Here is a 25303-nt window from a genome sequence, read left to right as displayed (position 1 = left end):
CTAAAATCTCTAAATAAGTGAACCAGAGCTAAGCCTTAATGGGAAAGGACAGGGTTCACCAATGAACAGCAGAGAAACAAGCTGACAGAAACCAGCACTTACCAGTCTGCAGAGGCCCATCGGTCCACCGCATGCAGCCCTGTCTTTATGTTCTGTAACATCTCTCCATCTACCTCTGTCGTCTGTATAATCACCAAAATCTGGTTGATTATTGAGGATTCTCTAAGAATCAAGCCTATGACAATGCACCAGTCCAGACATCCTGCCTCCATGAAGATGTGTAGCAAATACCTGTACAGAAACAGAAACAGAGTAACTGAGAAGGAAATATGCAGCTAAGAAGAATCTAGATGTCAGAAGGGCAATCTACCAGGAAAGGAGCCCCTGCACCTTATTTGCCCAAATATCCCAAGTAGGGATTCTGTGCGTTCAGAGGCCGAGACACTCACCGCAGCTGGACCTGGGATTTGTGAGGCCCTTTACTGGCCAACTCCATGGAGATGTGCTCTAGCTCTGACTGCGTTAAGCTGAGCGTGGAGAAGCTTTCGTCCACCACTGTCCAGTCCCCATCCACCATGGAGCTGCTCTCAGTCAAGTCTGTGGCTGAACCAATACTGCATTCATCGCCTGATGGAGAAGTGCCAAAAGTTATAAACTAACTTCATGTGGAAAATGTTTTAACTTTAGTTTTAAATATTGACTGTTTCTTAGATGTTGATTTCTCTTGAAGAGTTTGAAACTAAAACATAAATCCATTGCTAAAATTCCCAAGCTAGATTAACAGTAGTAGGCATTTGGCCAGTGTGGCTCAGTGGTTGAACACTGACCTATGAACCACGAGGTCATGGTTCGATTCCTGACCAGGGCACATACCTGAGTTGTGGGCTCGATCCCCATTGAAGGGTGTGCAGGAGACAACCAATCAATGATTCTCTCTCATCATTGATGTTTCCATCTCTCTCCCTCTCCCTCCCTCTGAAATCAATAAAAACGTGCATTTTTAAAAAAGCCATTAGAGAGGTACCAGGCATTATGTGCCTTCACATGGAAAAACATGCTACTACCTATTAAAAAAAAGAGCTATAATCTGGTAAGTCTTTAGATTCAATGACCAATTGGCAAGAAAAACAGAGGAAACAAACTAAATCATCAAGATGTAATCACCAAAATCCACATTATGGGAAAATCCATGAAGCAAGTTTCTTCAATGAATAAGTAGGAAGAAAAAAAAGATGGGGAGGGGAATAATCACTAAAAAGAGAATTAAAAACATAACAATCACAATGTATCAACCTTATTTAGACCTTGAGCCAAGCCATAAAAGACAATTATGAATTAGAAATAATTGGACTCTGAAAGCTTACTGGATATTTGATGGGTTAAAATTTTAGAAGGATGATATGGTATTATGGCTAATTTTTAAAGAGTCCTTTTAGAGATAAATACTGTAATATTCACAAAATATATGTTTTGGATTTGGTTAAAAAAATACCAAAAGTGGATGAAACAAATTTGGTCATGAGTTGGTAATTGAAGCTGGGTGATGGATACGTGGATCCATTATCTCAACCTTTATGTCTGAAATGATCTCTAAAAAGTTTCTTAAAAAAAAAAAAAAAAGCAATGGGCCCTGGCCAGTTAGAGCGTCTTGGGTTTGATTCAGGTCAAGAGCACGTACCTACCTCATTTGCAGGCTCCTCCCTGGTCCAGGGGGCGTGTGCAGGAGGCAACCAATCGATGTATTTCTCTCACATGGCTGTTTCTCTCTGTCTTTTCCTCTCTCTCCCACTCTCCCCCCCAAAAAAAAAATCAATGGAAAAATATCCTCAGGCGAGGATTTAAAAAAAAAGAGCAATGGTACCACCTCATGTCCATTAGGATGGCTAATATTAAAAAAACAAACAGCAAATAAGTGTGGGCAAGGATGTATAGAAACCTCAACACCCTTGTCAACATTGGTGGGAATGTAAAATGGTATAGCTGCTATGGAAATATGATGGTTCCTCAAAAAAAAAAAAAATTAAAATTAAAAACAGAATTACCATATGATCTGGCAATCCCACTTTTGGATATATACCCCAAAGAAATGAAAACAGTGTCAAAGAGATATATACTTTCATGTTCACTACAATATTATTCATAATAATCAAAGGTGGAAGCAACCCAAATATATGGATGGATAAACAAAATGTGGTATATACATACAATGAAATATTACTCTACCTGAAATATTACAGGAAGTTCTCATGCATGCTACAACAGGGATGAACTTTGAGAATGTTATGCTGAGTGAAATAAGCCAATTATAAAAAGACAAATACTGCATGATTCCACTTACATGAGGTATCTAAGGTAGTGAAATTCATAGAGATATAAAATAGAATGGTATTTGCCAGTAGTTGGGGAGTGAGGAATGGGAAGTTGTTATGAATAGGTATAGGGTTTTAGTTTGTAAGATGAAAGAGTTCTGGATACTGGTAGAACAATGTGAACGGGAATTGTAAACACTACTGAACTGTATACTTAAAAATGGTTAAGAAGGTAAATTTTTTATGTATTCTACCACACTTGAAAAAAAAATAATGGCATCTATAAGCCTACCCACATAGCAGCAGCTTATAGTGATGACAGGTGAATACCTGGCCATTAAGAAAACTGCAGAAAATCAGATTAGTTACTACTAGTTGCTCCTAATTATATAAACCTAAGCAACATAAATCACTTTAAAAATTCCTCAAATTTTATCTTACCCATTTCTTTCTTTAATTTTTCCTTTACTGATTTTTAGAGCGAAAGGGAGAGGGAGAGATAGAAACATCAATGGTGAGAGAGAATCATTGATTGGCTGCCTCCTGCATGGCCCCTACTGGGGATTGAGCCCACAACTTGGGCATTTGCCTTGACAGGGAATCAAACTGGTGACCTCTTAGTTTCTGGGTTGACGCTCAATCGCTGAGCCACACTGGCCAGGCCTTACCCATAACTTTAAGAGCAGAGGTTGGCATACATATTTTGGTAAAGGGCAAGATAGTAAATATTTTAGGGTTTAAAGTCTAAGAGGCAAAATTAAGGATATTATGTAGGAAGTTAAAAGAAAAAAAGAAAATGTCCACATTTTAAAATAAACGAAAAAGAAAGATAAGTGAGTACAATTTTTTATGATACAGGTATACTTATGAGAAAAATGGAATTCTTATTTGGGGATAGATAACATTCTGCTTACATGAGATTCAAAGTCAGTGTTTCTGTACATTAAAATCTATTGCAAAAGTTCAATTGTTAGTGCTGATTTGTAATAAGATTTTGCCTATTTCATTTTACCTAAAATAAATATGGTGGCCTATAGCCAAGGCCAATTGGCCTTGTTCTAGTGACCCTCACCTACCCGGCAGATGCTAATGGGTAATCCTCAAGGAAGCCTCTTCAAAGAAGAATGAAGCTCTCTCTCTGAAGTGCTGCAGCACCTCAACTCCCTCCCAAAGGAACTGAGGAAGAGCTAGGCCTTAAAGTGACACTCACCTTTGTTAGATAAAGGTGACAGGAAGGCGTCTTGCATTTGTGGTCCCTGGGATGAGGCTGTGTCTATCTCATGGTGGGTAGGGCCAATGTTGCTGAGCCAGCTCTGACTTCGCTGGACATTAGAGAGGCCAGCATCTATCTCAAGGTTTAAGAAACGGTCAGCTGATTGAGATTTTAACAGCTGCTCTCCCACTGCAAGGCAGGCCCAAAAACAAGAAAATGGAAATTCAAGATGCACACACTGCCATTTCCAATTCAGTCCTTTCAGCTTCTCTTCCCGCACTCGCTCAATATTAGAAGTTAAAAGCCAATTACTGTCCTACACTGCATCCCCCGCCCATAAACCAGGGCTGTGGGGCTGTAACAAAATGGACTGACTAGATAATGCCACCCAGGAGTCATCTAACATCATCACATCTTACTAGAACTAGGCAAAATTTTACTCTGTTCATCTTTGATGTGATTTTCCTTGGTTCTAAGATGACATGAAGTTTCCAAATGCCATAATTAAAGGCTTTTGTTTCAATTTTCTTAAGTGACAATTAGAACAGTCTTCCTTAAAAAGACCTGAACTAAAAAGCCTTATCTTTTAACTTTTCTTTCACCAAAATGCAGTTTCACTTTGTCCTCTCCTACTGTGGGAGATGGGCTCTCAAAGATGCATTTTTACCATTTTTCTGGAATGAGCTGTCAGTTAAGGAACAATTTAGCTTATTTTGATTAACCAATTCCAAAACTCCTTCCCATAGTAAGTGTGGTAGTTCTATATTCAGTCAATTCTCAACTTGATAATGTGAGATAACTATATTTATACATTGGACTTCAAGGTCAGTCTCTGAGACATAGGTTCTACTTTATTCACATCCTTGATCAAAATGGTGGATGATCTGACTGATGTACAAAAACTCGGCTTTTATCTCTTTCTGAGTTTGGAATGAAAAGACTTCTTTGAATATCAACTAACTGCAAAATGTCTAAGTTCCTGGAGTAAAATACACTCGCCTGTACCTTGACACAAGCTTGCACTACCTGTTCGGAGTTTGCCATTCTTGAAAGGAGAACTGAGAGAAGAGGCTGGGATGATGGGAAGTGGCCACAGGAAATCTTTGTGGAGTCTCTTCAGGGCTATCACAAAGTTGTCCACCCGGGCAGCTCGGGCACGCTCCTTGCAGAGCCAACTAATGAGTTCAAAGCCCAACTGGGCTGCAAAGCAACCCAGGTCCTTGAGCCGAACTTCTTCTAAGAGACGCCGAGCATGTCTCCAGAGCATCATGTCAATGTACATGTTCTCTGCACAGTCGCTGTCTTTACTCCATCTGTAAGTGGGAACACAAGGAAGCTACAGAAAAACCTTTACTGGAAGGCTTCACATACTTTTACGTAGTAGCATGAGTGCGCTGATAGGGAGGTGAGAGATCCAAGATCTAATTCTGATTGAAGAGGAGAATAAAATATTAGGTCTTCTCCTCCTTGTGATACCACAACCCGCTGAACAATGCCTGGAACTCAGCAGGCTTTTACAGCGTAATTGTAGAATGGATACATGGAATAGGAGAAAACAGGAGGCAAAGCCAAACCAGGCAAGAGGTGGTAACTGCTTGAAGGAAAGACAGGGAGGACATAAATGCTATATTTAATTTAAAGACCAAGGAAAAGAGGGGAGGAAATCAGATCATAGAAACTAATGAGAAGAAAGGTGAAATGAAGTCTTGTAATGTGTTATGTAGACAACTTAAAAAATACAAATAAAAAAATAATTAAAAAAAAATTAACAACTTCACTAAATCCAGTCTATCTTCCCTTACCCGTGGGGGCTGGTGTGCCCACCTGGTCTGTAACGGTATGTGGTGCTTCCATGAGAGGCAGCCCTGGAGCAGGCGGCCTGGACTCAAGTCTCAGCTCTGCACTCATTAGTTGTGTGAACATAACCAAGTTTATGTTCTGGACTCTGTTTCTTCACCTGAATCGTGTGGGTAACAACAGTACCTACCCTTATGTACCCTTAGCAGTTGTTGAGAGAATTAAAGACCTACACGTGTAAATGCCAGAACCATGCTTAGCACATAGTGAGCACTGAGTCTGTGTTCGTATTTAAATTCAGGGTATGGCTGAGAAGCTTCTGTTTGCCTGACAATTGTTTATAGGTTGCATTTCACGTGTATATAGCCCAAGATTGTGTGTATGTTGCAAGTGGGGGTGATATTAATGGCTGTGATAAGAAAAAGCAGTTAAACATCACAATAAAAAAAGTTCAGTAAGCTCTATGTGCCAGGCACTGCAGACACAATACGAACAATATGAAAGGATTAGGGAAAAGAAAAAAATAGGAGACAAGAACATGCAACACAAGAAGGAATCATGGACCTCACAAACGGGGAAATTCTATTTTATAATGTTCAGTGTGAGTCCACAGCTGACCTCTCAGAAGCAACAGCCCACCCACGGGGGATGGAGGTTCCCATCTCCAGATGCACTTCCTTGTTGCTCTCCCACTGTTTTAATGATCTCTCCAATCAGAGTCACAGGACAATCAAGCATATGAGGACTGAATTTTTTTTTTTTTGTCAAGTAGTACAGTTAGAAAGGAGGATAAAACTGTTGACTGTAAGAAGACTTTTGGATTACCTGCAGCTTTATTATCTTCCTTTTTATCCTATAATCAAGTAATTTAAAGTTAATTACATTCCGAACAGATATATTGAGACCTCTAATACAAGGGGCAGAAAACTGTAGAAGTGAACTTTGGAGGAAGAAGAAAGGCAAGTTTTCTGAGATTGCAAAAGGAAGTGCAAGTAGATCAAGTAGTTGTTTTCATGAGATCTGACTTTACAAATGCCCTGAAATGCAATGTCACTCAATGCCCTAAAAGCATAATGGCTTTTCATCCTTTTACCTTTTTCCCGAAGGCCCAGATGGCATACTTAGTGTTTTCTGTAAGCTGAATTTACTAGCAGGTACGTTGTCAGCTGACTGGGACAAACTGATGCTGCGATTCCTGAAGAACTCAAATCCTCCGCTTGAACTGGGTTCCTGCGAGTGCACACAATGTGCAGTGCGGTTAGAGGGGATGCCACACGGGTATATGCCCAGAGAAGCTGCCCAATTTGCAACTAACCTGAGCTGTAGGTGTGGATGGAGGTGTCTCAGATTCTCCAGAGCCAATGGCTTTAAGAAATCGAATCATGTGCCGACATAAGTCCCACTTGCCTTGCTCTAGGGCTGTGTTGAACAGAAGGGTGGCATGTTGCCTGCTTACTGTTGGGACTTCCATATTCTACAAAAACAACCAAGGAAGACAAGCATTCCTTTTATGCTGCAAATAACTTGGGAAACTATGAGCAACTCTTTATCTCCATGGTTCCCTAAACCCAGAGGAGAGATGCAGCTGCAACACTGCAGGGGACAGTTTAATAGCGAAATTAAAGGAGCACTAGAAGTATCAGACAGGAAGAGCTGTGGTGCATACTGTGCTGCGTAACATAAACTGTGAATACTGAACTCCCACTACATGCCAGAGCGTTATATAAACCTCACACACACTCTTTCATTTCTCCTAGACCAGTGGTCGGCAAACTCATTAGTCAACAGAGCCAAATATCAACAGTACAATGATTAAAATTTCTTTTGAGAGCCAAATTTGTTAAACTTAAACTATATAGGTAGGTACATTGTTATTAACTTAATTAGGGTACTCCTAAGCTGGCCTTTGCTAAAAACATCCTCAATCTGAGGGGTCGACCTCAGCAAACGTACCCCCACTTCTTCTAACGCCACTTCTTCAAAATACACTCGCCCAGGCCAAAAACTGACTTCTGCGCATGGGCCACGAAGTTTCAATCGCACTGTACGTGCGCGCCCGCATGTGGTATTTTGTGGAAGAGCCACACTCAAGGGGCCAAAGAGCCGCATGTGGCTCACGAGCCGCGGTTTGCCGACCACTATCCTAGTGAATCGGCAAAATGGGTACGTCATTCCTATTTTACAGATGAGAAAACTGAGTTAAGTAACTTGTTGAAGCAAGAATAAAAATCTAGATTTGCCAGACTCCCAAAAAGCCCAGGTCTGTCTCCTGGGACAGCTTTCTGAGGACGGGAATTAAAAATCGTTGCTTTGGGCAGTAGTATGTAGTACTGTTACACAAACAGCATCCTAAATAATTCTTTCACAAATTCATTTATTTGTTATCCTCACCCAAGAACATGTTTATTGATTTTAGAGAAAGAGGAAGGGAAAGAGAGAGAGCGAGAGAGAGCAAGAAAAACATCGATTTGAGAGACATGGATCGGTTGCCTCCTCTACTCTCCCTGACTGGAGATAGAACCTGCAACCTAAGTAAGTATGTGCCTTGACCAGGAGTCAAACCTGCAAACTTTTGGTGTATGAGACAACACTAGAAACCAACTAACCCACACGGCCAGGGCTCTTCCGCAAATTTAACCTTACTGCCTGCTCTGACCTTCATGGAATGGTGACTAATAGACAAGTTTAACTGTAATTAATCCACAGCAACTTAGGGATTCTGATAGAACAAAAGTTTCCAATTTCACTGCTTCAGAGATCACTGAAAGTCTAAGGAGTGACCTAAAAAACAACAACAGCTGCATTAATTTGTTTCTATTTTTACGATTCTGTGGCTCTTTAAGATTAATCAAGGAATCAGAATTTCATGGCCGTCCAGCCTCTGCTGAAATATCTCTGGTTTCAATCAGTTGTCACTGTCGACAGGAAATCTGCCTCAGGCAGTCTGAAACCAGGTTTATGGTTAGCTTCTTACATCAGCAACAGAACTTTGCAGTCATCGAAACTTTAGTGCAGCCTGTCAAATCCACATCAGACACACCGGAACAACAAACTATCAAGCAGCCTTGTCAAATATATAGTGAAGCAAATTTTCAAGAGTCTCAAAGGACACATTATTTTGAGAAGAACTGCAATGAGAGTAATTACTGGGCAGGCCTGAGTCCTCTTAACTCACTGTGGGAGCCTCATAAAAGGTGCCCTGCTATGACCCAGGCTCTAACCAGAGTCCCCGCATCAAGCCCACACTACAAGGAAACACCTATTATGTATGCTGGGGCGGCTCAGACAAACCCAGTAATATTCATGTTGTATGTACTATAATACATATAATATGATACTTCTTCAGTATTACTCAAAATAGTATTATAAACTCATCAGTCTGTTTTAGGCCTAATTATGGACAAACAGGATTTTTAAAACTCTGCAATGTTACTATCAAGCAATGAATGCATAAATAAATGGAACAACGCATTGATGTTTCACTCTCTGTCTCCCTTCTCTCTCTGAAAATAAATAAAATTAAAAAAACCTGCAATGTTCCTTTTTAATATTCAAAGAAATTTTCTATTTGATAAAAATAAGTTCTTCAAAAGCAAAGATATAAAATGAATAGAAAACAGGACTGAATTAATTCCTTAAACACAATCACAGTGTCAAAACAGGACATTTCTTTTTCCCCAGAAGTTTAAGATCATTAATTCTTGTACCTTTATAAGAAGAGAGCTGTTACCTGTAAGATAATAAGGTAAGAGGCAGCTGTGTCCAAATCCTGAGCCATCAAACATTCCTCAAACAAGTCCTTGGGGTTTCCGACGGCTGCAAAAAGGTAGTTCCACAGGGCATACTCGGTCTTCCTGGCACAATGCACAACGGTCTGCAGGAAGAGGGGGAACTCGGTGATAAACTTCGCCACCGTGGGAAGCAGAGGGTCGGGAATGGGCTCCCGTGAGGTAGCTTCCTCTTCCAGCACTTCATGGAGCATGAGCTCCAGCACGTGAGGGAAGTAGGGTAACGCGGAGCAGGACTGGGCTAGGAGCAAGGCCTGCTCCCCGAGGTTCCTGACCAGCAGCTGACGTAGGATGTGGTGGAGGTAGATCTGCGAGGTTCTCTCCACGACACAGAAGGGGAAGAGCACCTCCAGCTGCTCCCTAGCACTGCTCCGAGTGTACAGAGAGTCGTAGAGCACAGTGTCATTGACAGCACCGAGGACTAACGCATCTTCAAACAGAACCGCCAGCGGGTAAATGTTGATGTGGAAAGGCAGCATGATCCGCTGGGACAAGAAGGAATGGGGCTTGCGGTGGTCCCTCGGGAAGAGAGGGAGCCAAACTTTCATCCCTGCCCCTCCACAGCTCAGCCAGAGGGCCTCCAGGAGGTGCCGCTTTTGTTTATTTGCTCGACACGTAGTCCATACATTTTCAACAGACTGAGCTAGTACAACAGGAGGACAGAATGGCAGCTGGAAAAGGAGACAAGAATCAGGTTTTTTTCCTATTAAATCTGTAGGTTAAGTTCCTAGGCACTAATTTCCCAAGATTTTCAAAATGCAAGTGCAACTTTTTAGGAAAATTACGGTAACTTATTTAGAATTAGAGTTAATAATAGTCCCCTGGCCTTTCAGAGTATGTGTATTTAAATCTAAAAACCAAAACCTATGAACTTCACCAGTTTATGCTATTTTCCCATTAGAATTTGGAAATAATGCCTAAGCAATAACATCTGGAGTATGGAACATTTTATTATTATTTCGGGACCTTATCCTTCACCCTTCACAAATTGTTTTATTCCCTGAGGCTTAAGACTATTTTCACGTACTTTCTCAGTGTCCAAATCACAAGACAATACTCTCCTCTTAAATTATTTTATTCCCTCATCCTGATGCCATACATTGTTAACGTTCTAGATGATGTGTATTCACTTACCAGTTTCCTCTGGTTCGGGTTACTGTCCTTCTCCCGGATCTGCGGGCCTGACCGGTCTCTCTGCATCATGATGAGCTGCCCTGCAAGATTCAGCATAATGCTCTCTGCATCACGAGCCTGAAGAAAAAGAAATTGAATCCATACTAAATTTTAGGTATGTTTTCAGCATTTTCTCCCCAATCCCTAAGGTTTACAGTTTAAACAACCAACAATATTTATTGAGTGTGTACCCTGTGTAGCTATTCTGTTAGGCTCTGTGGGTATGTACAAGATTTCTGACTAGGCTAGGAAATGCTTAACACAATGCAATTAATGAACATGCAAATCAATATGAAATTGAGGGCTGAGCTGAATTATCTTGGAAAAATTAAGAGACCTTCAGAAGTTCATAAAAATGAGAGTTCAATTCAGTGAACTAGGTGGCATAGCTAGAGAAGGCTTGAAGGATGAGGAAGACATACATGGGTAGGTGGGAAAGGTTTGGTACTCTAATTGAAGAACAAGTGTAAATTACATGGATAGGCTGGAATAATTCTTTTGGGAAAGTGAGAACAATCTGTCTAGATTAGGGGTATTATGAGAAAAACAGTGGGTGGTAACAAACCTTCAGTTGTAAAAAGGAAGAGTAATTTGACTAAAAAAAACCCCCACAAAAGCTTACTGATATCCTACACATAAAGGGTAGAAAAAGAGGACTGAAGCAAATTCTTTTTTCTTCAGTTGGACCCATGCATTCAACATTTTCTAATGATAATATTACAATATGTAAGAACAGGTGACCACACAGCATTTTCAGGCAATTTTAATGAACTCTTCAGAAACCTATAACCCAAAAGAAGGGACAACCTGTATCCTTTAAACCCTAAATCTAAAGGAACCCTACACACCATCTCTTACCTCCCCAAATCTCTGAAAGATTATTCTCATTGGGGTTTCGGAGATAAGAGCTCCCTCTCATGAGGGAGGCATTTGACTGTTGACTTGTTCGCACTGCTAGCTTTTTAAAAATCTTTAATATTAATGAAGCCATGCTTTGCTGTAGCAATCTTGGTCTTCCCTCTGTGGAAGACGTATTCCATCTATTTCCTATTATACAGTTCGAACTCAATCTGCTCTTTACCAAGTTAGATATCTCCTCGTTGTGAAATGCCCTCCTGAAGCAGGGCACCTAGCACTACTCATGCTACTGACTGCCTATTGTATCTGAGATATCAGGAGTCCTTTTTTTCCTAATATGAAAATGGCAAACATAATTAAAAGTACGGAGAATAGTATAATGAACCCCATATTCCAATCATCCTAATCCACAATTATCAAGAGTTTGTTGTATTTGTTCTATCGATCCTTTTTTTAAAATTTATTTTGCCAAAGTATTTTAAAGATAGCATGCCATTTTATTCCTATACACTTAATCTGCATCTCTAAAATATATGAATGTTTGCTTATAATCATAATGCCAATATCACATCTAATAAAATTTACAATTCTTCCTTAGTGTCATCTCTCAGTCCATATTTAAATATCTTTACTTGTTTTAACAGTGTCTCTTTATAGTCAGTCTGACTCAGGATACAAATGAACTTACGCATTACATTACCTGTTATGGCTCGAACGTCTTATTTAGAAGAGTCTCCTCTTACTATACTTTTCTCTCCCATGTCATTAACTTGTTCTAGCTCTTCTACATTCTGTTTCCTGTGGTGTTAAACTAAAATTCCCTGTATTTCCTGTGAATGGAAGATGACTTTATACAATTTGGGTTCAATGTTTTTGGTAGTAACTCTTCATGTTGCATCACCCAGGAAGCATGCCACACCTCACTCTCCCACTTTAGTGATAAGACTTATTAAGACTAAGGTATGACCACCTCATTCTTTCACTGTAAAGCCCCCACCAACCTTTCGTCTGATGATTTCACCTAATAACCATTGCCTGAATCAGTTATTTCCTTGGGCGACTCTTTAATTCTTACATTCCTCCCACATCTTTTACCTAGAATTCTTCTGTAAAACAGAACTTTTCCTTATCAACTATGACTATCTGGTTACCATGACATATTTTGCAGAGGAAATGGGATCTTTATTTTAAAGGAGTTTCATGAAAGTGCCTTAATAGGAAGCAAAAGACAGACTGAGCAGACAGGGATGACAAATCTACATGGAATTTTCCTATGAAAATGGGTTCCACATTGACATGAAGTTTGGAAACCATTGGTTTAATGTAAGGAGCCTTGGAATAGAAGGTATGCAACCTGGGTCCTGGTGGCACCACTACATGCTTTTACCATAAAAGATAGCATTCTCCTTCCTCTTTCCTCATCATTAACTAATGGGAGTCCTCCAGACGTAAATCCATGCTACTTCTTTCCATCTTCTTTGTCATTGCCCAAGTTTGGGCCACTAAATGCAACTCACCTAGATCATTACAATACTTCCCAGAGACTCTCCCTACATCCTGTTTTGTCCTACTCTAGTTCATTTCCTCCTTACACTTAGAGTACATGTTATAAAGTTTACATGTAGTAATATCCAGCTTAAAATTAAGATAAAGTCTGAAGTCTCTATCAACAACAGGACTCATGTCTTGACATTCTATGCTTCAGTCACCCTGAAACTCTTCCAATTCCCTGCACGTGCCATGTTCTCTCTTATCTACGGGTCTTTGCTCTACTGTTCCTTCTGCCTCAACTGCCCGCCCCCCCCTCCCAGCTTCCCCGCCCCCCCCACACTTTACTTAGATAACCATCACTTGTTCTTCAGGTCTCCACCTGAATGGTACAGAAATCTCTGATTGTTCAGACTACTCCGTGTTTTTGTTACACACTCTTAGTAACCTGTACTACTTTTGGTATACACCTTACAATTATAATTACTTACGTAATTATTTCTTTATTATTAAGCAGAAACCATGTTTATTTAGCTTGTCACTGTAACTCAGCATCTACACATAAGGCATATACTAGACACTTAGTATTTATTTAGTGAACAAATAAACAGTTCCCAATATCAACTTAAAAAACTAAATACTGAGATGACAATTCTAAAGAGCTCATAACAGAATGATACCTGCTGTGGCATTTTCAAGGTGATTCCATTCTCTGTACTCACTGATGTCAGAGTGACAGATACTACCAGGAAAGGGTGAGGAATGTAGCGTGACATGGAGACTTCCTGAAGAACCTGGATACCAGCAGTAGTATTTGGACTGTAACAACAAAAGAGAAACCCACACACCTCAAAAACAATACTAGCAAGGTTGCTCCCCCCACGCCCCGCTATTAAAAGTATTAGTTTTCATACTATGGATGACCCGGATGCCTTCTATCTATTGTTCCCTCTTTCCCAAGTATCCTTTAAGCAGCAGACTGACAAGGTTGAGTCATCCGCAGGGAGATGAGGGAGAAAGAAAGGAAGTAAGATGTAAAAGGGAAGAAAAGCTAGGGAAGAATGTATAAAAACAGCTTAGTTGGTTGAGAAAGGATATAGGTTCTATCTAGACTAGTAAGATTTCTTAATTTTTATCTTTACATTACTCCTCAATCACTATGCTACTTTACCAAATACACACTTCATGGCTGCTTAAAAAAAGAAACAAACAAATAAAAAACCTGAGAGCAAAACAAAACTCGAGAGGCATGATCTAAACGCTGCAAGCCAACCAGATGCCAAGAGGAATGCAGGCAACACACAGCAGCAACAGGACTGCCCGCTTCTCCTGCCCAGACCACAACCACCAGCTCAGTGGGAAAGGTGCATCTGCTGAGGACATGCCTCCTAATGCCTTCAGGCTGTGGAGTCCTTAACTTTCCCCACGTATCCGGATACTCAGGTAGTGACTGACCACTGCTTTCAAGGTTGTGAAAAAATTAGTATCTGAAAGGTTTACTCCATCCCACACTAGGTATTTTTTTCAAATGAATCCAGTAAAATTACCCGAAGAAGTTAATGCAGGCTTATTTATTTATTTACTTGTCTTGGTAGCTAAAAAATACTGTATGAATATCACTAATTAAAACTCCTTGTTTTTAAAACAAACAAAAATCCCCCACTAAATATGAAATTAGAGTAACTGTTTCAAAAAATAAAAACTACAGAGGAAACATGATACACAGGAGCAAAGAGTGACTTGTCACATGCTCTGGACTTACCCCTCAGACTTCTTCTCAATACTGTAAAGGCATATTGAGCAGTCAGCTCTAAACACTACCACCATGTCCCGGAAGACACTAAGCAGTAAAGTCTCTGCTTGTGCTTTGGTGATGTGAGCAAAGGCATTGTCCAGATTCGATGTTCGCAAATAAACTCTCAGCTGCAGAAAATAGAAATAAAGAAAACTGGAAAAACAAGATGCCTACCGGAGATGCTTAAATCCATGCTCTTTATCTACTGATGTTTTTCAAGTAAGAGAAGTTAAAAGGCTAATGTGAGCATTAATAATAAATGGATAATGTTTATATTTTGACAGAGAAGGCTCATTCTACAAATAATCAAAAGATGAAGTGATCAAAACTGAGACTGTACTATTAGATACTCCTTTTAGATCTGAATATTTAGACCTGATTTAAGGAGACAAACAATTTCTCAAAAATAAACACAAATCAATAAACAACCTTTACAAACTTTTCTTTTTAATTTATTTTTTAACTATTTACAAACTTTATAGAGAATGTCTAACAGATAAAAATCATCAGAAAAAGTATCTAGAACTCCTTATTATCGCTTTAAATTTTTTTTAAAGTAGTAACCTGATAAAGGAATACACTATTGATAAACTCCAACAACATCGAGGAATCTCAAAATAATTATGAGTGAAAGAGGACCAAAAAAAGAGTATGATACTGTTCATAAACATTTCTAGAAAAATGTAAACTAATTCAAAGTATCAGGAACAAGGTTGCCAGACAATGAGGTGATGGGGAATTGTAGTTGGGTATGTGGGACAGAAAGAAAAATTATAAGGAACCCAAAGGAAACTGTTAGGGGTAATGGATATATTTATTATCTCGACTTTGGTGATTGTTTCTTGGTGTGTAAATGTCATTACATCCTACATAATAAAAGGCTAATATGCAAATTGTCCCCTTGACCAGGAGATCAACCAGGGGGCTAGGCTGGCCAGCCAACTGTCTGCGGCCCCTTCCCCTGGCCAGCTAGCCCCAATTGGGGCGGGTGGGCTGGCTGGACCCCACCCGTGCGCGAATTCATGCACCGAGCCTCTAGTTAGATTATATACTTAAAAGAAAAAAAGTTGTAACCTGAAATGAAAATGCCATGATTTAAAAACTAATTCTTGATTAAAAAATAAAAAGTTTTATTTATTTTCCAATAAATTACTTTTATATAAAACAAAATAGTGCTTAGTATCTTTAAAAATATAACAATGCTATTTTTTGAGAGAAAAAACTTACCTCTTCTTGACGGTCACTTATGTTATAACATGCAAGGACAATAAAATCATTCCACCAGGCTAAGCCCCCTGTCACAATCATATTTTGCTCCTTAAAAGAAAAAAAATTACCTTTATTTATGCTGCCAAAAATTACATTAATACACTAATAACATATTCTAAACAAATAATGAAAGCTGAAGTTATTTCTGCTCTAGTCTCATACTCCCAATTAAACATTACTCTAGGGCCTTTATTACTGATTCATATTCTATTGAAAAATATGAACATTTCTATACGACAGAAAATACATCATTCAAAATTATGGGAATAATGCAGCATCATTATTACCACATTCAAAGACCCTCGTTTAAATTCTGGCTTTATCATATATCAGCTGCTTGATTCTGAATCCTAATTTCTTCTATAAAATGGTAAGTAACAATAGTGCTCTCATTGGGTTGATATGAGGATCAATGCACTAACATATATGAAAGCATCTTAAAGTGCCTGATATTAAATATTAATTTCCTATTTGTTCATGCAAAATTCAACTGCATTTGTATGCTACCCAAATATTCATATCACATGCACATAAGACAAGCAGAAAAATGATCTCAAATTTTGTGGAAATGAATCCTGATGATATCTGATGAACTCAATCTAGGATGTAAAAGTAAATCCTCAAGTTAAAAAGTTATAGTCTCTGATCTTAAAGAAAATGAAAGACAAACCAACTATCTCAACACAAAATCATCAAGTATCAAATAGTTTATCAGAATTGACTCATACATAATCCAACATCACTTAATATTTGATTTTATTTCTAAATAAGCAAACAGTGATTTACATTGTAGTTATTTCATACTGCAGTCTTCTTTTACTTTAAGAAATCAATTTTTAATTTAAAAAAGACTAACCTGGGTAATGTTTCCAAAAAGTTTCCATTTTTTGGTGAGTAAAGAGTAATGTGCAAAACCAAACTTGCCAACCACAGCAATATTCTGTCCAAGCTTATCAATCGTTGAAAACTGATTAAAGAAGAATAATTAAAAACTCTTTTTTACAAACCTATATTTGTTATTATATATAAAGAGCTTAGCATTGCACCAGGCAAATTGACTATTAATAAATGAAATGTAAAATTTAAAGATCTATGTATTTATATACAACTTACATTTAAGTAAATTATAGATGTTATACACTAACAATGTAAAAAGGATCAAGTATTAAAATCTTTACTTTTATTAATGCACTTAGTGAAAGGCTCATTTCCCAGAATGCCTCTTAACAGCAAATGCTATCCAATGAAAGTTAACACCAACAAAATAACTTACCCGTATAGGCCAATTGGTCTCTAGATAGGTGCTGGAAATCTAAAGAAAATAACACATTAGTTTGGTAAGACTTATGAAATGAATTTAAACCTTAAAGCATTAACGTTACAATATGAGATTCATCTTCTTATACAATGTTTAAAGAGTGTCCAAATATGGGTATTACTAGCAGAGTACTTGGCATTTACCATTTGTATACCAGCCAATATTTCACATCTTCTCTCTCAGTCATTTCATTCTAAGTTTCTAGACACCAGGCTTTTCTTTATCTTTTGACTCTACACAATTTTTGCTTGTTTTAAATATTCAATACTCAGCAAACACGGACTGACGAAAGGTTTTTAGAGATGCACCCACAGGGCCACCAAGCATTGTGTAGATCAGCCGTGGGCAAACTACGGCCCGTGGGCCGGATCCGGCCCGTTTGAAATGAATAAAACTAAAAAAAAAAAAAAAGACCGTACCCTTTTATGTAATGATGTTTACTTTGAATTTATATTAGTTCACACAAACACTCCATCCATGCTTTTGTTCCGGCCCTCCGGTCCAGTTTTAAGAACCCATTGTGGCCCTCGAGTCAAAAAGTTTGCCCACCCCTGGTGTAGATGTTATCTACAGTTTGGGCTTGCTGATCGGACCTGTCCTCAAAACAACCTTACCTAATAAAATTAGAGCCCCTGCAAGAGCTTTGTTTTCATTATTTTTATATTTTTTCATTTCTGAATAAAAAAGCAATGATGTTTATGAAAGAAATGCTCCTATTATATCATTGCTCAGGGCTAAAACCACTGGGTAGTTTTTACTCTATCTCTAAACAAACATCCATGTACATGTAATATTGTGTGTAAGCTACCATTTCTTATTGAGGTGTTCAACTTACTCATTTATAAGAACTTTTAGTATATTACCTATATTAACTCTTTATCTGCAACCTAAATAGTAAAAATGCCTCCTCATGTTGTCTGTCTCACATCTGTGTACATGGGGTCTTTGTATCACTCCAACAAGAATTTTAAACTTAACAAATTCTCTATGAGCTATCAATGTAGATTAAGTAAATTATAGCTTTACAGAGACTGTGATGTTTTTCACTAGCCTACTGATTAAGACATTTTCATGAGCATGTGGTGAATAGGGGTGAAAATTAACAGAATGAGAGAACAAGGAAAGAATCTTCTGATCTTGGAAAAAGAGAACCTTCAATTTATTTAAATTTATATTCATTTTACTCAAAGAAAAAGTATTACATATTCAAAAAAAGAAAGCCAAATTAAAAAGCCAAGAAAATGTCATCAATCCAGTGGGATTCTTTGCATGATATGAAGATAAAACGAAACCAAGTAAAAATAATATGCTGAAAACATCTGCATTAACATGGACAAAGTTTATTTATAAAACCACTCGTTAGACTTCACTTGTTATCTAGTAAGCCAACCTATATTCTAAATAAATTACTAGCTGTTTGTACATTAGAAAAATTTAACTCCAGTGCTGGAATTAAAGATAACAGTGTCAGCCCTAACTGGTTTGGCTCAGTGGATAGAGCGTCGGCCTGCGGACTGAGGGGTCCCAGGTTTGATTCTCGTCAAGGACATGTGCCTTGGTTGCAGGCACATCCCCAGTGGAGGGTGTGCAGGAGGCAGCTGATCGATGTTTCTCTCTCATCGATGTTTCTAACTCTCTATCCCTCTCCCTTTCTCTCTGTAAAAAAAAATCAATAAAATATATTAAAAAAAAAAGATAACGGTGTCACAATATATGCTTGAAGAATGCTTAACTTGTATCTTAACGGATATGCCATACTATTCAGGCCAGTAATAAAACTCACTTGATGGGTGAAATTAGTTCAGAATAATGATAACCTAAGGTCATGAACAGGTGGCAAAATAAAAGATGAGCCGTAACCGGTTTGGCTCAGTGGATAGAGCGTCGGCCTGAGGACTAAAAGGTCCCAGGTTCAATTCCGGTCAAGGGCATGTACCTTGGTTGCGGGCACATCCCCAGTAGGAGGTGTGCAGGAGGCAGCTGATTGATGTTTCTCTCTTATCGATGTTTCTAACTCTCTATCTCTCTCCCTTCCTATCTGTAAAATCAATAAAAAATATATTTTAAAAAATAAATAAATAAATAAATAAATCAATAAATAAAAAGATGAAAGTAGTTTTGTAGGGGGCTGTAAGTAAAAGTTTTTTTTTTTTTTTTTTTGATGAAGAAAACAGTCACCTGAAGGATGTATCTGGAGTATAATTGGGCCAGCCACCCATGACACTAAAAGAACTTTCCCCAATATCTTGGTATTTCATAAGCATTTATGAAATGTGTGGGTGGGTAGAGCGCGAGGTGGGTGCCAACACGAGGAGTTTCTAATCATGGGAACCTAGGTTAAATCTTTTATGATCACACTCTGATGAATATCTGTAAGAAACAGTTTATTCTTTTAAACCTCAAAAGTCTCTGAGGTGCCACAAATGGTTTATTTTCAAAACTCAAAGTGCTTTATTACTCATGTAGTTTTGTATCTGAAGATGTCATAAAATAATAAAAACTTTTATTTTTATCCCAGTAGGTCACCTTTACTGATCTGTGCCACCTGAACTTTGAGCTCTGCCCCCAATACTGAGAACAAGAAATGGCAGAAGTAAGGAAAAGCGGCAGCTAACAAAAACTGCAGAAACTCAGGTCAGGATTCCATACTCAGGCCCAAAGTCATGCCCAACCACTGAGAAACTGAGTGCTGGGGTACAGAATCTCTACTCCTAAATTCTTAGGGTTCTCTTCAGTCTCAAAGAACCTAATTTTTTTCCCTTAAAGTCATTCTGCTAAAACCCTGTCTCCTGCCTAGACCCACTTCTGTCTGTAACTGGTGAGACTGTGAGAGCCCTCTTCCTAGAAGATTTGATCTGTGCCAACACCACACCTGGTACAGAGGAATGAGAGTAAATCATTTATAAATAAAATAGCCTTTAGAATCCTCGCTGCTGACATGCTTAACACATTGTAGGTGTTTATCTCCCACATTTTATGAAGCTTACTCTTTCCAAATAGCCAGGTTAACTAGAAAACCAACATTTCAGAACACTGGATGGTAATGATTCGTGCACCTTTCAGAAATAAACATTTATATTACACAAAATGCTGATATTAAAATAAATGGCAATCAAAGAAGGAACATACCCTAATACCTCAAGCATACTGTTATTTTTGTTTTTAATTTCATATTATTTGTGCTCCATCTGTCAACAAACTACTTTCAAATTTTTAAAAAATGTGTAGCTAGGGAAACTAAATTAAAACAAACAAACAAAGAAATACCATCTCTACCAGCAACTACCAACCCTGCTTCTTATAAGTATCTGTGATGTTTTAGTTAAAGGAAAAAACATAACATAGAATCTTCTGATCAAGAAACTAACGAACACAAGGGAGAAAACTTAAACAAAACACCCAGTAATCTAGATGAGGAACAGACAGAGCAGCAGAATTAGCTGGAGCTTATTTGATGAACTCTAGCTGTACAAAAAGCATACAAACAAAGCCACTCTGATGGAGTATGTGGGCATTTATCCTAGACAAGAGCATATGTTGAAGGGGAGAATGTTGTCTTGACCTCTGTTTCTTCAGAAAATCATTACTAATGGCTAAGGAGCTGAAAAGTAAAGCATGAAATTACATGAACACTGTAAAACACCCCACCAAAACATCACCACACTGCACTGACTCATGTAGCTGGAGTGCCAGCAAACAAAATACAGGGTAAATCCAAGTAAAACCATTGCCAAAGGGCACATTCTAGGTTTTAGCTCAAGGTCAGCAACATATGACATGATTGAGTATTTAGTACCGAGGTTGTGAAATAGGTTAGACTATTACTTTAGCTTACATTATGGTAAGAACAAGTCTGACACTACTCTGCTGTGTGACCGTCGGCAACTCACCTAACTTCCCTGAGCCTCAGTTTCCTCATGTATAAAATCCAGTTGGACTACATGATCTCTGAGGTCCTCCCAGCTCTAAAAATTCTATGAGTCTATTATAACTTAATTGTTGTGGGAGTACAACCCTGGCATTATTTTCATGAATTTTAAGGAACTGAAAGAAATTAGTTAAAGCTAAACGAGTTCATTTTTCCAAATACTGTAGGTATCTGAAGAATAGAACGACAAGAATCTTGCTAGTACCTACTTCGTCTAAAGTTGTAAAATCAGTGTTATAGGATTCTAATATGGGATACTTCATAGATGGTTAAGAATCACAGAATCACTGAATTTTTGAGCTGGAAGGAAATTCAATTTTTGTTATTGCCTGAGGGATTTTTGAGTTCCAGACCTACCTTCTTTGATCCTCTGCTCTACTTGGCTCTCTGGCAACACAGACCTGGCTAGGCAGAACTGGCATTGATGCTAGGTCAGTGTAGAATGAATAGTTCAAAGTATGGGGAAATGAAAATAGCAGAGAAATGGCTATAGGAGAGAAGGGAGCAGTGGAAAATTTTAGTCAAGGAAGTAGCTGATGCAGTTTTATTTAAAATTGTTACTAATTATAAAATGGTATGCACATTGTTTGATTTTACTAATGTAAGTTAAATACACTTTATATTTTAGTGTATACCACATGTCAATGTAGGAGATTTTCTTTCTTTAATTTTTCACCTAATGACCATTCTTCTGTCTCTCATTATCTCTATTCAGAGTCAACTGAAAGTGATATGGGAGCTGAAGTAAGCTAGTGAGGGAAGAGTACAGAATATAGAAGGCAAAGAACTGTGGAAAGAGAAACTGACTAAAACCATAATCCAAGAGTAGGCACTGATATACCTAAGGCATTTTGATATCAAAAGGTGAAAGAACACTCTCAGGTCTGAAATTGTATATTAAAGTTTCTTTCAAGAAACTTCAATTTATTGATTAAACTAATTTTATTTGGTATCAAAATTCAAAATTTTCATATTAAATGCCAATTTATCAGAATTACTATAAGAAACTAATTTAAAGTTGTAGAATGAGTAAATAATTTGGAATAAGATTAAGTAATAACAAAATTAGTAACAATAAAGTTCTATACTGACCAGAAGTCTGCAAATTTGGTTTAAAGTCAAACAATTAACCTCAATATGTCCCAATGACTACGAGGTCAGCTGCTGCACAGGGTACTAATCAATACTGTTAGTTTCCATGAAATTACTACATTTTTATCTATGCAAATTTACAGAGCTAAATTTATATCCCCCAAAAAGTTTGGAAGTAAAACAGTTTTGCTCAGTAAGAGGGCAAAACATAAACCCCCTATTTTTGAAACTGCTTACTATTAAAGGACTTAAAGAGGGTGGTAATATGCTCTACGTCAAGTGGAAAGAAAGGAAGCAGAAGACAAGAAAACAAGAACGTGGAAAAGCAAAAGAGAGACATAACAGTCAAAAAGGTCAAAAAAGTTCTCAGTTTTCTAAAGCAACAGAGGAAATATTTAAAAATCTGCTCCAGGTGCTGTCTTACCAAGGATAAGTCAACAGCCAATGAAGACTTACTTGGACCACATGCCAATGTCGATGTCCGAGTAAAGTGCTTAAACTCTGAGACTCAAAACCGCCCTCTGCCAATGAGCTGGGCTTATAGTGAACTGAAGAACTCCTGGGGTTCTGGGTTTGTGAGGCCTCTCCACAGTTCAAGTACAATCGATCCTCCCCCTGAAGCAACACCTGCTCTTGGTTACTCTAGATGAGGGGGAAAAAGGAAGCAGCAGGGCAAAGAAGGAAATAAAAACAACTCAGTATTAGGTAGGGGAAAGTAAGTAAGTGCATAAATTCAGTTTTATTACAGAAAATGTACCATATATCTTAATGGTGATTTTCCTCACAGAAGACACGACTACAAAATGATCTAATGTACTGTTATATTTCAATGCTTACTTCCCAGTGTAAATGAAAATTTTAAGTCCTTTTGTCATATAGATTCCAAAACATGCCCAGGTTTGCAACTGGTATAGCAGTATCTTTGATTACTACTCCAACATGGCAATGCTATGAGACTGTCCATCTGAAAACTAAACCTAACTACTCATTATCTAAGTTTACGAGTTAGTTTCATATAAAATGCCTCATGAATGGTGGTAAGAGAACATGTCTGGTTGAAAGCTTGTGTGTGTGCTCACTTGTGCCCACATGGCAGGAAGGGGTGGGTTGGGGATGGGGTAACATGATGCTGGAGGATCTTTAAGCCACGGGAGGAGGAAGGACAGGCTAAGTCTGTGGTCCTGGTTTGGAACAATTCAATGATCACTTGGTAAATGCTTGGTTAGTGCCAAGGACTGTGTCAAGTTCCGAGGATATTTAGACAAATAAGACAGTTTCTTAATGATTATGCCCTGGTTTTCAATCAAAGGCCAGTGTTCTCCAACACGGGCAAGATTCTTCACTGGCTATTCAAATCAGACAGATCAGTGCCCCAGAGATACTCACTGTCCCCTTGTAGTACAAATGTCTTGACATAAAGCTCAAGGGTGCTTTTAAATTATTATTTGGGATGGGGAGAACAAGAAATACTCTATGTTTTTCTGGGCATCCTTATTCTTCAACTATAGTAATAATATAAAAGATTCAGGCTAGGTCCACATTCTTTGTCCATGTATTGTAAATTTTAGCTGCACCAAATATTTTAAAACCCATTGGTGGCAGATATTTAGATATGCACTCCTAACATGTAATATATACTATTATTACATATTAACAATATATAATATTAATATATGTTATTTCAGATTGGTAAAACATGAAGAATTTACATTATAATTTGGGGCAGTATTTCGAAAAACAGGTTCCTAGGCATATTTTTTTCAATGTATTCCTTAACATTTCATAGTTACATAAGTTTGGGAACTGGTTTTTATACACCAGCTCCTGGACTTGCATAATGCCCCCTAGCATGGAAAGGCCCTGGAGACCCACAATGAAGAAATCTCTACAGCTTTAACTCCCTTATTTCACACATAACATAACCTTTTTTTTTTATCCTGTGTAATTGCTATGGATATTTCTCATAAAGCCTGCTGGAACACACTTTGAGAAATGCTACTCAGATAAAGACTAAATTTTATTATTCAAGTTATTTAAGTAAATCTGTAAACACTGCTTTTCCTCAAGTTGCTTGTGACCCTTTCTTTTAAAAAAAACAACAGCAGCTCAAAAATAAAATTTTAGTGTAAATTTAATAGAAATTTAAAAAAACAATACAGAATCACAGAAAATATACAAAAGAAGATAATATGCCAATTTTAAGAGTATACTCAACACGTGTGTGTCCTAGGAAAAGTCTGATTCTAATATGAAAGCCACTAAAAAAAAACAGTAACACCCCCAAAACAGTTATAATTAAATAAACTTACCATACAAGGGTTTATGGTGAGTGCACTCTTGATAAACTGAAACAGCAGAATGCCAGGCTGTTTAACTATACTCTTGGGCTCAGGCTCAATTTCAGTATTTTGAGAGCCAAATCCGCTGATTACCCATAGGTGATAGCCTTCTGCACCCCAGCTCTGAGAGAGAGGAGGAGGAAGAAAGAGAAGGAAAACGGGGGAAAATCAAAACACTAAAAAGTTTGTTATCCTTTCTTAGCTTCAAATATTCAAATTCTGAAATAACCAACAGCAGAATGATTAATGACTTTTGAAGGTTAGAGAAACTATGACAAACAACCCAGACAAGAATTTGCATCCACTACAAATACCTACATCGACCACATGCCAGCTGTCTCAGTGGAAACCCCCAACCCTGCTCTCTACCTACAATAGTGAAAACACTACACATCAATCTTAACTCTTCTCCATTAATTTAACTGACTCTCAAATACAAAGACATTCCTTACAGAGGAAGACCCAGTTGCCTATCAGTGGTCGGCAAACTGCGGCTCGCGAGCCACATGCGGCTCTTTCACAAAATACCACGTGCGGGCGCGCACGTACAGTGCGATTGAAACTTCGTGGCCCATGCGCAGAAGTCGGTATTTTGTGGAAGAGCCACACTCAAGGGGCCAAACAGCCGCATGTGGCTCGCGAGCCGCAGTACTATAAATAGCTGCTCTTCAATGCGGCCCTATGTTTTTGTTTTTCAATTTTAAAGTGAAGTTGACATTTACGAGAGAGTATTCATCTGTTGGTCAGTTTGGGATGCCCCAGTGATGTCATCGTAGGCAGGTGATTAGGGACCTATTTAGTTCCAAATCAGACAAAGCGCCAGCTCTCCACAGGAATTTTAATCAGGAAGATTGTTTGCTGTGCTGAGACTGTGTCCAGGGAGCAGAACATGACTGACCTTTTTCCTCTACAGGAAATTTAAAGTTGTATCATTTG

At 38.3% G+C, this 25303-nt stretch overlaps 1 protein-coding gene across 3 annotated transcripts in view; it reads right to left on the bottom strand.

Annotated features, from left to right (window-relative positions):
- Nucleotides 1-25303, bottom strand: part of RIC1 (RIC1 homolog, RAB6A GEF complex partner 1) — a 76583-nt gene that overhangs the window by 3849 nt on the left and 47431 nt on the right. For 2 of the 3 annotated variants that reach the window (XM_023758420.1, XM_014460408.2), the window contains exons 5-19: nt 24338-24490; nt 22485-22670; nt 16964-17002; nt 16547-16657; nt 15649-15738; nt 14389-14549; nt 13307-13445; nt 10242-10358; nt 9050-9778; nt 6635-6793; nt 6413-6549; nt 4528-4835; nt 3520-3711; nt 450-627; nt 103-291 (exon numbers count right to left, since the gene is read on the bottom strand). In XM_023758420.1, coding sequence (XP_023614188.1) covers nt 103-291; nt 450-627; nt 3520-3711; nt 4528-4835; nt 6413-6549; nt 6635-6793; nt 9050-9778; nt 10242-10358; nt 13307-13445; nt 14389-14549; nt 15649-15738; nt 16547-16657; nt 16964-17002; nt 22485-22670; nt 24338-24490 — 2888 coding nt within the window. The remainder of the gene's footprint in view (nt 1-102; nt 292-449; nt 628-3519; nt 3712-4527; nt 4836-6412; nt 6550-6634; nt 6794-9049; nt 9779-10241; nt 10359-13306; nt 13446-14388; nt 14550-15648; nt 15739-16546; nt 16658-16963; nt 17003-22484; nt 22671-24337; nt 24491-25303) is intronic. The other variant, XM_006094131.3, reaches the window with a different exon arrangement.

Source organism: Myotis lucifugus, unplaced genomic scaffold, assembly GCF_000147115.1.
Source record: "Myotis lucifugus unplaced genomic scaffold, Myoluc2.0 scaffold_130, whole genome shotgun sequence".
Taxonomy (NCBI): domain Eukaryota; kingdom Metazoa; phylum Chordata; class Mammalia; order Chiroptera; family Vespertilionidae; genus Myotis; species Myotis lucifugus.
Note: the sequence above shows the minus strand (reverse complement) of the source record. Positions and strands in the feature narration are given on the sequence as shown.